The sequence below is a fragment of the Python bivittatus genome, unplaced genomic scaffold, assembly GCF_059951505.1.
Source record: "Python bivittatus isolate LINGU-HERP-01145 unplaced genomic scaffold, Pbiv_v1 ctg000980_np1212, whole genome shotgun sequence".
In the NCBI taxonomy this organism is placed as follows: Eukaryota; Metazoa; Chordata; class Lepidosauria; order Squamata; family Pythonidae; genus Python; species Python bivittatus.
In genome coordinates, this window is record NW_028277125.1 from 21,492,039 (window position 1) to 21,506,631 (window position 14,593).

Consider the following 14,593-nt stretch of genomic DNA (forward strand, 5'->3'; position numbering starts at 1 on the left):
TATCCACTTACAGTGTTCACATGAAAGGAAGCATTCACATCAGCAAAGTTCTGGCTGAACAAGATATTTTACTGAGTTTAAAATGTCTGATTAGTGGAAGGCACATCACTAGGATCTATGTGTACTCAATAAGACTCACTCTTTGGAAGTAAAAAACATTAATGATTTAAATGTAGATTGAAATAGGCTGAAGATTTGCGGAGAAGATAATGTTTGAAGCTCATGTTACGTCTGCTCATCGATCCACATTTAAGGGCAATTCACATAACAAAAGTGGTATACTAAGGAACTTAGTCAAGGGAAATTGACTCTATGTAGTTAGGGAACATACTGTATATGAAATGCTGTCCCACAGAAGAGCTTTTCAGGAGCACAGATCAGGAAAAAGAAGTCTAAATCAATGTTTTTTTCAAACTTGGTCACTTTAGGATGTGTGGACTTCAACTACCAGAATTCCCCAGCTGGCATGCTGGCTGGAGAATTCTGGGAGTTGATGTCCATACATCTTACAGTGGCCAAGTTTGAAAATCACTGATCTAAATTAGCCCCTGAACCCACACAGGGGCTTGGTTCACACACCACACTTAATAAAATCAGATGACTATCTAGCAAATATATTGTATAACACTGCAAACTGGGATAGTGTTAATTCTGGCTAATTTTTTGTGGCTTAATGTGTTGGTAAACACCTGTTGTGCCATAATGACTGATAAGTTGATAGTTTGATGCTGTATATTGAGAAAACCTTGAAAATGAGTAAATTCAACAAGGTTAAGAATGTTATTTGAAGGTGGCTTTCATAATGAATGTCATTCCAAGTTCATACAAGTGGATGTGGTATATAAGGATTGGGTTGAGACCAGGGCAGATGGAGAGACAATCATAAATAAAATTGTAGAGTAGAAATTCAAATTAATGCCTTTTCAGTGGTTGACTCTCCAGTCTAAGGATATTACAGATCATTATTCCATTCCCTGTGCTCTCAGACAATATAGAACAAGTCTTGACCTGCTGTGACATTCCTTCAGATACTTGAAAAGGGCATATCCCACAATCAGTCATCTTTTCTTCAAGGAAAAACATACCCACTTTCCTCAGGATTAATTTCCAGTTACCTGATCATCCTGGCTGTCCTCTGCACCAGTTGGTTTCTCTGAATCTTTCTTAAAATGTGGTTCTCAAAACTGGGCATAGTACTCTGACCAGTGCAGAGTAGAGTAGAACAATTACCTACCATGGTTTGGAAAGTCAACTATACTACTACTGACCAGGCTAAACTTGCATGCTGAACCTTTTCACATGCAACAGTATCAGCCAGGTATCACACATTTTATACCTGTGCAAATCTACTCTTTTTCTAAGTAAGGGACTTTGCATTTGCCTCAGTTAAATTTAATTACTTTCAGCCTATTTTTTATAATCTGTCAAAATAGTTTCCAATTTTGTGCTTCTAGAATATTAGTCATCCCACCGTTTTCTGTCAGGTGCAAATTTGATAAGCATTCCCTCCAATTCTTCATCCAAGTCCTCTTCATTAGTTGATGCTATGAAGGCAAGAGTAGCTGTTTCCCTTATGCTTTCCTCTATCCTCTGAAGGAGAAAGTTGTCAGCCATCCAGGTCAAGAATTTCTTGGAAGGACCATGTTCGGCAAACTTGTATCCAATTAAATTTTCGGGGGGCGGTTGAGGGTTGGGATAATGAAGGTTCCCTATTATAAATACTTCATTCCTCTTTGAAAGATTTTATTCATTCTGCCACTTATTGTAACTCAAATTCTCTCAACAGCACTATATGGACATTTTAAAGCATTTGTAAAGCATATTGTAGAATTCCTCTTTCTATTGCTTGTGTTTTGGGGCAAATTGCATCCTTCAGTTGTTCTGCTGCAATTATGAAAATCATCCCACTTCTATTATACCTGTGAAATAATATTTGCCTTTCTATGCTAAGAATTTGAGGTCATTCTCTTTATTTTTTATACTCTGAATGTAAACTATTAAAATCTGCACTTCAGAATAATAGTGGACAGGTCATAGTCTTCTTTTGCATTACAGTACAACCTTGTAGATACTTGAAAATGCTATCATAACCCACTCCATCAGCTTTTTCAAGACTGAACATATCCACTTAAGGAGTCAATAGTCTTCCAAATTTTTCACTGAGTGGTTTAAAAGACCCTGGTTGGTTGGTTGGTTGGCTGGCTATTTAGATATATACCCTGACTTTTCCTCCAAGAGGAGTGTACATATCACCCTCCCTTCCAATTTTTCTTTCAGGAAAATATAACAAAATAATTCCTCTGAAGTGTTTGCATTCACCCTTGCTAGCTTTCCCTTTGTATGGGGAGCAATAATAGCATTCTTCCAATCATCAGGGAGCTGCAGCTTTTGCGCACGTTAAACAAGCCATGCAGCCACTCCTCCTTACACTAACCATTTAACATTTCTCTAATTATGCCATCTATAACTGCAGCCCAACCTTTTTTCAACATTCTCACATTTTTTGAGATTTCCTTTTCATCATTTTTATAATAGCTGCCAGCAGATGCAGATAAAATCTTTACCTTGAATGGGATCTAGTTGATCAGTTATGTGAGTTAGAAAGAGCCAGCAGGTTCTATGCTGGAGGAGATTTAAAATTTGAAGAAGGAAGTAGCACATTTTCATCACTTTACACAATTTATAACTTGACCTTGATACTGAAATGCCATCAATATTTTAGGTGATTTAGCTTCCATATAGCCTGCTTATCAAATCTGTAGCTTCCTTTGCCTCATAAGCATTTTCTTTAAGGAAAAAAAAAACTAATGCTCTTTTTTTTCACGCTGTGTTATTTTGCAATTTATATATAATTGGGTCTTTGCCTAAAATGAAAAAAAATGTAGCACTTCATGAATTCTACATATTTGAAGTTAGCGGTTAACAGAACAATACTAAATATCAATCCTGCTTATTGGGGGTGTGGGTGTTATACAACAATCAATCCATTACATCCAAAGTAATGTCTGTTTATTTACTACAGTCAAAGTGAGTGGAAGTGGATAGCCTTTTTCTGTTCAGGCAGTAACCCCACCCTTCATTGCACCAGACTGGCATAGTGTGTGAACCTGATCCAGGAAACCTGGAGGTTCCACTCCACTCCCGATGCAAATGTGTAATGATCCTTCTAGGCCCTCTTCTCTCCACAAATACTGTGGCTAAAGGTGATGCCCGGGGAAGGTAATATTCCCACGGAGCTTTACGCAGGAGTATCACAGGGCTCTGGGGCAAGCATCCCCTCCTAGTCAAGAGACACTTTTGCACTCGATCTGCCACAGCTGGCTTCTCTCTGCAAGCCTCCATACAGGCAAGGATTTTAAAATAAAACTGGAGATTGTGCAAACAATTCAGCAAGGTTTTTATTAGCATGTTAACAATAGAGACAAATGAATTAAAACACAATGGCAAAATGGAATGTGTGTGTGTTGAGGTGGGTCTGTGTCCAGTTGTACCATGTGTCCATTAAGGTGGGTCTGTGTCCAGGGGGTGGGGAAAGGAAGAAAGGAAATCACTTAAATTAATGTGTTGCACTTTGTGTGCACATGATGCATATAAGGCGTAGTTTCCATTGAGGTGGGTCTGTGTCTGAATAGTACCAGTTCCCACTACAGGTAGTAGCTCACATAATCAAATGTAGGCAGGCAAGCAATCACAAGAAAATAGTGAACATAGTGAAAATAGCCTAGTCTTGATGACATCCTATTTTTAATGAGATATTACAAAGTTAGGCCGGGACGTTTCTCTATGACTTTTACTTTGGTGCATTAAATGAATGTCTTATAAGAAGGAAGACACATGACCCTGATCTTGCAGCTTGGAGTGGTAAGCCAGAAGCCACTGAACTAAAGTCACCACCATTTACTGACTGAAATGAGAAATCATGATTGTATAATAAAACACAAACTTTTTGGTAAATAAAGCATGGCCTTATAGCTTAATAGCATGCTGTCAATATAAAAATATTCATCCCTAAAAACATGCTTATTCCCAGAAAAGTATTCTCTTGTAACATTAGCTCCTGAAGGCTCACTTTGAGAAACTTAGATATTGTGCCAAAGCTTTGATGCTGGATGGCAATTCTTTTCTCATCATAGCTGACTCATTTGTCTTTTTATAACTGCTGTGATCCTTCTCCTGGATTCATCTAGAGAAGATGTTCTTCTTCGAGGTGACTGCACTATAGGCAGAGCAGGCAAGCTAACATTGAAGCTGCTTTTGTTCCTACCACTGACTTCTGCTTTAGTGGTCCTCGAAATTTCAGATGTTATCCCTTTTGCAGCATTTGGGCACCTTTGCTTGCTGATCAAAGCAGAGGAGGAAGTTGGACTGCCCTGACTGAGGGAACACTGTGACAAGGGGAAGTTTCCGCCAAGTTTCTTTAGTTTCATGACTTGTTCTTTAGCTTGAACCAAAGCTTCAGTAAGCTCATATCGTTCCTCACACTCCCTGCGCACTGTGTCCTGGAGAAGAGTGTTCTATGAGAATAAAGAAAGATATATTTCATAAAACATTATTGAGATGACAGCAAAATAAATATTGGGTGTTTTCTTAGCATCTCAAAACATAATGTATTTAGAACAGTGTGTGCAGACAACATATCGTGTACTGATATGCTTGCAGCCATACCACAGATAACCAGCATACCCAAGTGACTTCTTATTATTAGCTACTGTGTTCTTTCATCTTGGGTGTGGTAAAAAAAAGTATTGTGCTTGAGATCTAAAATGGTACTGTATCTTAGATATACTCAAGCAGCTTTAAAGCTAATTTTCTTTGAATACCATAGCCTTATGCCATATCACAAAGCAATTTTCAATAGAAAAGAATATATGTAGCTCAGTGTTGAACTGTGGAGTCCTTGGTGCTCTCTGAGCTTGGTTGTTTGCAGACATTTCATTACCCAACTAGGTAACATCATCAGTGCTAGTGAGTGTGGGCTTTGTTCCGTGTTATATGTACAGTAGCTTGCCCTGCCAGTGTTGGTGGGGGTGTGATTTTTCTCACACTACCCTTCCTGGATATCCTCATCAGCAGAGGAAACAATGGCAAATTAGAAATGCAAGTCTATTGAAAAACAACCCACACTAACCATTTGGTTGGAAGATGTTATATAGGTGATCTGTTTCCTTCTTCTGGTGTTCCAGGTGGCTGCAGTGTGTTTGTGCTTATCTAAATAATGTTCTTCACAGCTCCTCTTGTGGCAGGTTGGGTTGTTACTTTGGTAATGGAGCATCTGATTAGTGTGGGTTGTTTTTCGACGGACCTGTGTTTCTAATCTGTCATCGTTTCCTCTGCTGAGGATATCCAGGAAGGGTAGTGTGAGAAAACCACACCCTCACCAACACTGGCAGGGCAAGCTACTCTACATAAACAGGGAGCAAATCCCACACTCACTAGCACTGATTATGTTATCTAGTCAGGTAATGAAAGGTCTGTAAGCAAACAAGCAAGCTCAGAGAGCACTGAAGACTCCACACAAAGCAATTTGCTATTTGGCAATGCTCATCTACTGAGTTCTTTAGATAAGAAGATAAATTGCTCTATTCGCAATTACAATGACACAAGAATGAAAGATCTGCATCACACTGAAGCACATGTAAATATTGCCTTTCTGTTTACAGACAGAAAGGTTGGAGGAACCACCCATTAAAATGAGCTTCAGTTGAATGCACTGTTCAAACTGGTGGCAATGATACACACTTTTTGGCACTTTTCTTCAAATGAACAATGTGCAGCATGAAGTAATAATCTCTTTGCCTTGAACCTATTAAATTTCATTGGATGACTTAATTTTGGTCTCTTTTCCTATGTTCTCTGTACCAATCTCTTCTAAGACTGCTTCACTGTTTTTAATTTTATAAACATACCTACAATCTGTCTCTCAAATTTTCTGTTCTATTTTCAACAGTTTTCCTCAATGAAGTTTTTCTAAGGTAGCTTTTCCAATCTGATGCTTGCCAAATTGTTGGATTTCCATTCCTACAATTCCATGTCATCTGGAGATTACTGTAGTGGAAGTCTAATGTATATTTTAGGCACCAGTTTGAGAAATGAGATTAAGTGAAAAAGAGTAAATATTAGAAGAAAACGGTTAATAAATAGTGCCCTATTTTTCTTGACTCATAGTGCACAACTCAACAGAAAAAACACTTTGCTTTATCTCACTAAAATGACACCCTGCTTTTCTATGAATTACATTACATTCTATCAATTAAAGTGCTTGAGAGGTTGAGCTCATTTAGGAATGGCTGCACTTTCTTCCTAGGAACACAGTGACCAGAAATGCCTTTAGCACTGTGGCTTGCTTCAAGCCTTTAGAATTTAAATCTGCGGGTGAAACATTAATCACTTTAATTCAAAGTCTAAATTTAACTAAGCAAACCACTGGTGAAGAACTTTAAAGGATTTAAATGATTTTTGCATTTTAGAAAGATTTTTTAAAAAACTAACCGAGGACAATTGTGAAGGCTCAGAAATAATGCGAACCTGATCTGAGTAATGCTTAATCTAAAAGAAACCTTATTAAGTAAGATATGACATCACTTCTCTTTTTTTAATCAAAGTAAAGGAAGTCATACCCAATAAAAAACTACAGTAATGAATATATCATTCACAACTAAAAGCTGAACTACTTAATGATAGAAAACAAAACACAGTCAACATACCAATTGTTTCTATTCATCTATATCCACAGCTTACTGTCAAGAAGATATAATAGGGCATGATTTCAGTGACAAATATATCTATTTTAAGATGCAATCCAATGATTTAGGGAACAATATTCTAGAGGCAGATAATTAATTAGATTTTTCTTTCCCCACCTCTGAATCAGAGGGATATATCATGAGAAATCTATAATTAGATTTGCTTTCCCTCTTTCCTTCCACACCCCAATGTCAAAAATTGCCTGAGGGCCTAGCCAGGTTTGGGTAGCTTTATCTCCTAATGTACCAAAAATTTAGACCAAATTTCAGATAATCTAAATGTATTCCCTTCTACTGAAATGAATGGGGCACAAAAGTTAAAACAAGCAAGCAAACAAAGAAAGCCAGGGGAGTGTTCTCATCCTGTCCTGCCAGTTTTCAGCCAGCAGTGCTTTAGAAACATCATATGGTTCTGAAGTTGGAGTATTGCTGTTGAAGATCCAGGTTGTTTTGCCCACTGCAGAATTTTCAGGGAAGAAGCAACTACCAGATATCTTTTGAATGCGCAGAATAAAAATATTGCAAACAAACAAATGAACAAACACATACACTGATTTTTAATAATTTTAACCGCTCAGAATGAAAAACCTCCATGGATCTCTTTTCCTTAGAAAATAGGTTTCCCTTCCTCTTTTCCATCTTTAAAAGAGTTACAATTACAATTTTCTTACAATTTTCTTTCTTGATTTTTTTCCTAAGATTTCTTTTGACTTGATTTCTCAAATGCCTTTTGGCTAATGGTACTACTATTCAATTGCAGCTTTATATTTTTCAGCTTTTTCTTACTCAGTCCTTCTGTCTTCTTCATGCGCACTGCAGGGGACAAATCCTGTATGTTGCTTTGGAAATTTTAAATACTTTAAAAATCATCCTAAATTAACAAAATGAGAAAGGTATTTTTCACTGCACTATGTTTGCACTGGGTATGGGTTCCAATATACTGAAAAATAATCAATCTTTTATCATACAGGTAGTCCTTGACTTACGACCACAATTGGGACCAGAACTTCTGTTGCTAAGCGATGCGGTCATTAAGTGAGTACCCAATTTTATGACCTTTTTGCCATGGTTGTAAGCAAATCATTGCGGTTGTTAAGTGAATCATGTGGTCATTAAGCGAATCCGGCTTCCCTCATTGACTTTGCTTGTTGGAAGCTCCCTGGGAAGGTCACGAATGCTGATCACGTGACCCTAGGATGTTGCAACCATCATAAATACATGCCAGTTGCCAAGTGTCCGAATTTTGATTATGTGACCGCAGGGATGCTGCGATGGTCATAAGTCACTTTTTTCAGTGCCGTCATAACTTCGAATGGTTGTAAAACAAATGGTCATAAGTTGAGGACCACCTGTATTACATAAAACAACTTGACACGAGCAGCAGTGTGTGCACTCTGGCTACTCCTAGCCTTACATGTCAAACTGATTGCCTGCATGTATAAGTGTGTGGCGAATAGGATTCTTTTTCCCAGCAGAATTCCCATTTATGGGGAAAAGAATGTGGAGAAAATCCTACATATACTGCATATATTTATAGACAATAGGTTCTATGCAGTGAAATTAATGTGTCCATCATGATTATCTCTTCCATGCCTTGTTTTAGGCTTAATAATCTTAGATCTAGAATATGGTTTATTTAGCAGGAACTAAATCATGGTTTGATATCCTTGTTTGCAATGGGAAAGAGGGAACAACAGAAATGTTATTTGGACTTATATTTTTATTCCTTGTCCAAATATCCACCATTTGTTAGGTTATGATTTTTGTATGTCAAACAAACCAAAATATAAAAATGTGATATCATATAATGAACCAGGTCTGACCTTTGGTTGAGTTCATACCTCCTCTTGAACTTGATTCATTTTCTGAATCAATTGTTTTTGTTCCTCAGTTAGTTTTTCCAATTCATAGGTCTTCTTTTTTATTTCTTCTCTCATGTCTTCTGTCACTGAATTATGAATGCTCTGTTCTTCCTTCAACTGGAACTCAACCTCAGTCATTTGTTTTTTGAGGCTTTGCCATTCCTTTTCCCTTTCTTGATTATTCTCATTAAGCTTACTCTCAGCTTCACACAGCTTCTTTTCAAGTGTGTCCATTTCAACCTTCAGCTTATTAGTAGCATTACATATCAGTAGAGGTATCTGAAAAACAAATTTATCATTTAATTCTTGTCAAAACATGTTGGCAAATACACTTTAGTTATACAGATTTAAATATGTTTAAGTGATTTTGGAAGAAGAAAGATAAGGAAACATCACACCATACTATGTAAAACTATCAGGAGCTTGTACTTACATGAAATGAATATTAAAAAAATACTCTACAATAGTGGAATTCTGAGTTATACAAGATTAAGGCGTGATTAAAACTGTTAAACATGGAATGCATAAATTAAATAAATATTATTGTAAATCTTTGTTTTCAAATGCAGCACTGTGCAGGCACAAGAGATTAAAGTCTTCTTAAACACACAACAATGTGAGAAGGACTTGCTTTTACAAACAATTATCTTGGACAACAACTATGACAGGGCTAAAGCAAAACCTGATTCCTGGTTTTTATTTTTTTAATATGGAATAAGTATGACTGTTACTTTGGTTTGATGAGGTTTTTAGTCCTACAAAAGATCTCTGAAGGACCCAAGAAATACCAGCAAGGGAAACTCCTTGTAATGTCACAATTTTGTAGACACAATAAATACTCAAAAATTATAACTGCTGAATTCTGATTGTATAAGTAAGTGCATTTTGAACAGTTGTGACTAAAACACCACAAGAACATTTGCTCATTTCAACAAGAATGGCTAATTCTGTAGATTGCTTATTAATGTCAGTACTAAATAATCAACAACTAAAAAGAAATGGGGGCAACTCTGTGACTAAGCAGGCCATTTTGTCATATGACCTAAAGAATGAAATTAAGTGATTCTTGTGGCTATGCATTAAAAACTAGCTTATTTTCAGTTGCTTAAACCTTTGTATGTAGCAGCTCATCCTGATCTTTCTGATATTTTGCAAGTAATTCCTGATGCTTTTGTTTCTCAGTATCTAGTTCTATTCTGGCTTCTTCTTTGAGTCTAAGAATCTCTTCTTTGTGATTGATGTTTTCTTTCATTCTATCAGTTTCAACCTGGAAAGCAAATATTTGGGAATCAGTAAGAATCTGTTCAATTTACATACACACAATGTTCAACAAACATACACACAATGGGACTTAAATTGGCCAACACATTCAGCCTGATTCTTTTATCTACAATTTTAACTAAAACATACAAATTATACAAAAATATACAGTATTTCATATTAATTACATTAAAATTCAAACCATAACAATAGTACTCAATACATATACCTACCTATAGTTTCATAAAAGGTTTAGAAAAAGAGGGTTACCATCAGAAGTGTTTCATTTCTAATCTGCAGAACTTTTTTTATATATAACTTTATTAAAATTTTTATAAAGAAAGATAAAATGAACAGAAAGATATATAGAATAAAGAAAAGAAAGAAGAAGGAAAGAAGGAAAGAAAGAAAACAAAGCCAAAAGTGCAGAAAAAAAGAAGAAGGAAAATATAAAGAAGTAGCTTCCGATTTTCTTTACAGTAGTTATAAGTATAAATGTAAAGTTACCTCTTACTGTAGGGTTACATCATACTTTCTAATCCACGAAACTCTAATCAATGCATGTTATGTTCAAGTACTCTTATGCTCAATAGCATTTACTTCCAAGTAATACTGTCCAGGATTGTGGCCTCTCCCATTCTACTGTTTCAAGAGAATAATAGTTGTTTTCTTTATATTTGTTTAATATAATATTATTAATCTGGATTCTCTTATAACAGTAAATAGTTTTGAGTACTGGTTTTCCCTAAATTTCTGCCAGACTGTGTTCAGAGATTTGAAAAGAGAACCTTTATGTGATTTAAGTCTCATCTTTAGAATGCAACACCCCTCAAATCTAGAGATAGGTGCAAAGAAAAAATTTGGAGGCAATTTTGATACAGAGAAACCATAAAGCGCTCTACATGGGGTTACCCTTGAAGAGTATCCGGAAGCTTCAGCTGGTCCAGAATGCAGCTGCGCGAGCAATTTTTGGGGCCCAAAGAAGGACCCATATAACATCTTTGCTCCTTGAGCTGCATTGGGTACCGGTTTGCTTCTGGGTCCAATTCAAGGTGTTGGTTATCACCTTTAAAGCCCTACATGGCATGGGGCCAGGCTACCTGAGGGACTGCCTTGCCCCCACGATTTCAACCCATCCCACCCAATCTCACAGAGAGGGCATGCTCTGGGCCCCTCGGTAAAAGAACTCTGATCAGCGGGGTCCAGAAGGCGGGCCTTCTCTGCTGTAGCCCCCGCCCTTTGGAACATCTTGCCCCCGAAGGTGAGACAGTCCCCCTCACTCCAGGCCTTTCGGAGGGATTTGAAGACTTGGCTCTGCCATCTGGCCTGGGGCGGGGAAGGAGGATGTCAGAAATGGGGTTGGCTAGCCCCTTAGCGGCCTGGTGTGGCCTCTATTGGCCTCTTGGGTCTTTTAATCTTTTTTATATCTCTGTAAGTGTGGTTCTCTTTTTATAACTTTTCATTATGTATTTATGATTTTAATTTGATGTAAACCTCCCAGAGTCCCCCATTGTGAGGAGATGGGCGGGGACAAGTCCACTAAATAAATAAAATAAATAATAGAGAAAGAGAAAAGAGGAGAGGAGGGGAAGATATGTTGACTTAAGCATATGGAAACCTATGTACAGTTTCTGGATTTGCTACCTGCTAAATAACTGAGGATTTTTCTCTTATCTGTATTTGAACTAGTATTGCCATTAGGACAGGACTTTGAGACAGAAATCCAGGAGACAAGTCAGCAGAATGAATAAGGTGAAGCCCAAATGCAGCAGGATAGTTGGAAGTAAATGCATTATATCCAGAATCTAAAATTATTTAACTAAACCACTGGTTTTCATTGTGCATGTTCTTCTACCTTGTTCACTTACTGTAAGAGATTCTAAAACCTAATGCGATTCCTGAAATGGAAGCCTGAATGAAACAAGCAACTTTCAGAGTACTTCACTGCACTTTTCCAATGGTATCTTAAACATGAATTTCTTCAGCCCACATAAAATAATGATTTCATTAATGGAGCTTTCAATCAAAGTGTCACATCATGGGACATTTTTAAACCTTTGTAAGAATCTCTGAACAATTTCAGGGAAGGTGTTGACATTATAACAAATAATGTTGTCCAATATCTGTAGATATTAATCATTTGCTTCTGCTTTTTTTAAAAAAGAGAATTACATTTGTAGTCCACACTACACTAGTTAAAATTTTGTGAAATAGCTGTAATAAAATGATATAAGTAAATGTCAGTACAGCTAAATCATACAAATATATTTAAATAATCAATGTCAATAAATTATAAAACCTGCATTGCAATAAAACCTGGTTCAGTGTACAATTCCATCAGACCCTAATATACATATGTACACACACACACACACACACACACACACAGAGAGAGAGAGAGAGAGAGAGAGAGAGAGAGAAATGCTATCTACCTATATAAACCTAAAACATAACATTAAGGTTCTACTGCAATAGTTACTAATTTCTAAGGCTTTTTTCTTTAATAATATAAAGGATAATTGAAATATGTGTCCCTATCCAATAGAAAGAAGCCAGACAAGTGATGCTCCATTTGGATTAAATGCCTGATCCAGTTGTTTTTCTCTCATTATTTTAGAAAATTAGAATTAGAACTTGGGGAAATTGGCATCCACTTACTGACATACTTTTTTCTGCTACATCAAGAGTAATAATGTTTTCTACTCTGGCATCATTTTTAAGTACCTTAATCATCAATCATGACATGTGGCAAAAGTGTTTATTAGGCTTTGAGTACATGGATCATAAAGGGTCCTAAAGTACTCTCAAAACACTGTCAGCAGTAGTGACACAAATGGAAGCTGATCTCAGGATGAAAATATTTCCCATTTAACTAACACATGAAAGCAATGTAATTAATAAACATAATAATGAGCATTCTGAAAAATGTTTCTCAATTATCTTGTCCAAGTTGTCTAGCAACAGTTTCGTTCTTTCTTTTTTGCAGAATATGTTTATAATCCAGGGCATTAAATGCCTAAACTCCACTTTTAAGCAACTTAGTTCTGAAAGAGATTTTTTCCTCCCATTTAGGGTACACATTATTTGATTTTTTCTCTCTCTCTCTCTCTTTTTTTTTAAAAAAAGAACATTTTATTCCTATGTAATAGCACAATGACCCAAGAAAAAGACAGCAACATCCCTTTGGTCCGAGGAGAGCATTTTCAGAACACTTGACATTCAATACATTTTAATAGTTGTCAGCAGATATGTAACTGCTATCTTTTATCGCTATTAGTTGGTTACCCATCTTGAATGCCAAGCTGCACAACAGATACCAACTGTGAAAACAGACCAATTCATGATAAAATTATATCCTGTCTGTGAGAAATTATCCTGAAAAAAAAAAGACTGAAACATCTGAGAACCAAGTGTTCACAGCCTGAGATTTAGTGACCAAGCAGAAGTAGAAATAGATTTTTAAAGATGCTAAACCAGGGCAATCAATCAATAATATTTATTTGGTCAATGACCAGCAAAAAAAAAAAAAAAAACAGAAACAGAAACAGAGTGGAGCAAATGGATACAATTATATACTAAGAGCTAATAAAATAAATCACATAATAGTATAGCATTCACTCCTCTATTACTATATTGGTACATATGTTACCTTTATTGGTGATATAGATCTAAAACATTAATAAGTATAAAATAAAAGATATATATTCCCTAACAATTTATTATTTAAGTTATATCAAACCAGAAGTAATATTTAGATCAAAGTTAGTTATGTCTTTAACTGGTTTCATCTTACTTTCACTGCAGCAACACAAAGTTTAGCTACTGCACATGTAATGAATGGTTTTAAATCTTGAAGAAGGTTCACATAAAAGTTATCTGGACTCCCGGGAAGTTTCTCTATCAGGGGCAAGAAGTAGATTGACCTAATATCCCTATAAAATTTACAATGTAATAATAGATGTGAGATAGATAATAGATAATAGATGAGATAGTTTCAACTTCCTCATTACCACATGGGCTACACTCAGCTAAAGGGATTTTACTATACCTATCTTGAAGAAGTGCAGATGGAAGGATATTGACTCTAGCTTTTAAAAAATATGATTCTCAACTTGGGGAAAATTAGTTTTGCAGATAACTTGCTGGTTCCCATACGCCCCTATATATATATATATATATATATATATATATATATATATACACACTTATTTAATAGACTTGTCCCCGCCCATCTCCCCACATACATATATATATATATATATATATATATATATATATATACACACACACTTATTTAATAGACTTGTCCCCGCCCATCTCCCCACAATATATCCAGATTCTATTGTGTTGGGGCAGCCTATTAACTTCAGTCTGGAACTCCATGTCCCTTATTCTTTGAATAATTAATTGCTTGACTTGATCATAACCTAATAGTATTAAGAATGGTGGAGGAAGCCTGTATGTAACCAACTTATGCTCTACTGCCTGCTTCCAGGTGAAGAAAAGCTGTCTGTTAACACTAGGAGGGGGTCAATCCTACTGGGAAAAACTGGATTTTGAGCCAATAAGTTATCGTCTTCCAAGCCCTAAACTGAATTAAAGGCATTCCTGTCTTGAGTCTTAATTGGGCATTAGATGTTCCATTGGGTGCAGCTAAAATCGACTGCAGGAATTTTGTTTGCACTGTTTCCTGTGGCTCCTTCTTCATGTAGATTCCTGTTTGTGCCC

At 36.3% G+C, this 14,593-nt stretch overlaps 1 protein-coding gene across 4 annotated transcripts in view; it reads right to left on the reverse strand.

The window, feature by feature from the left end:
* Positions 1-3,391: 3,391 nt before the first annotated feature.
* Positions 3,392-14,593, reverse strand: part of LEKR1 (leucine, glutamate and lysine rich 1) — a 64,176-nt gene continuing 52,974 nt past the window's right edge. For 2 of the 4 annotated variants that reach the window (XM_088131794.1, XM_088131793.1), the window contains 3 exons: positions 9,717-9,872; positions 8,585-8,884; positions 3,392-4,514 (listed from right to left, as the gene is read on the reverse strand). In XM_088131794.1, the coding sequence (XP_087987920.1) occupies positions 4,128-4,514; positions 8,585-8,884; positions 9,717-9,872 (843 nt within the window). In that variant the 3' untranslated portion in view covers positions 3,392-4,127. Of the gene's footprint in view, positions 4,515-5,906; positions 8,885-9,716; positions 9,873-14,593 lie in introns of all 4 variants that reach the window. The other 2 variants (XR_015794316.1, XM_088131795.1) reach the window with 2 other exon arrangements.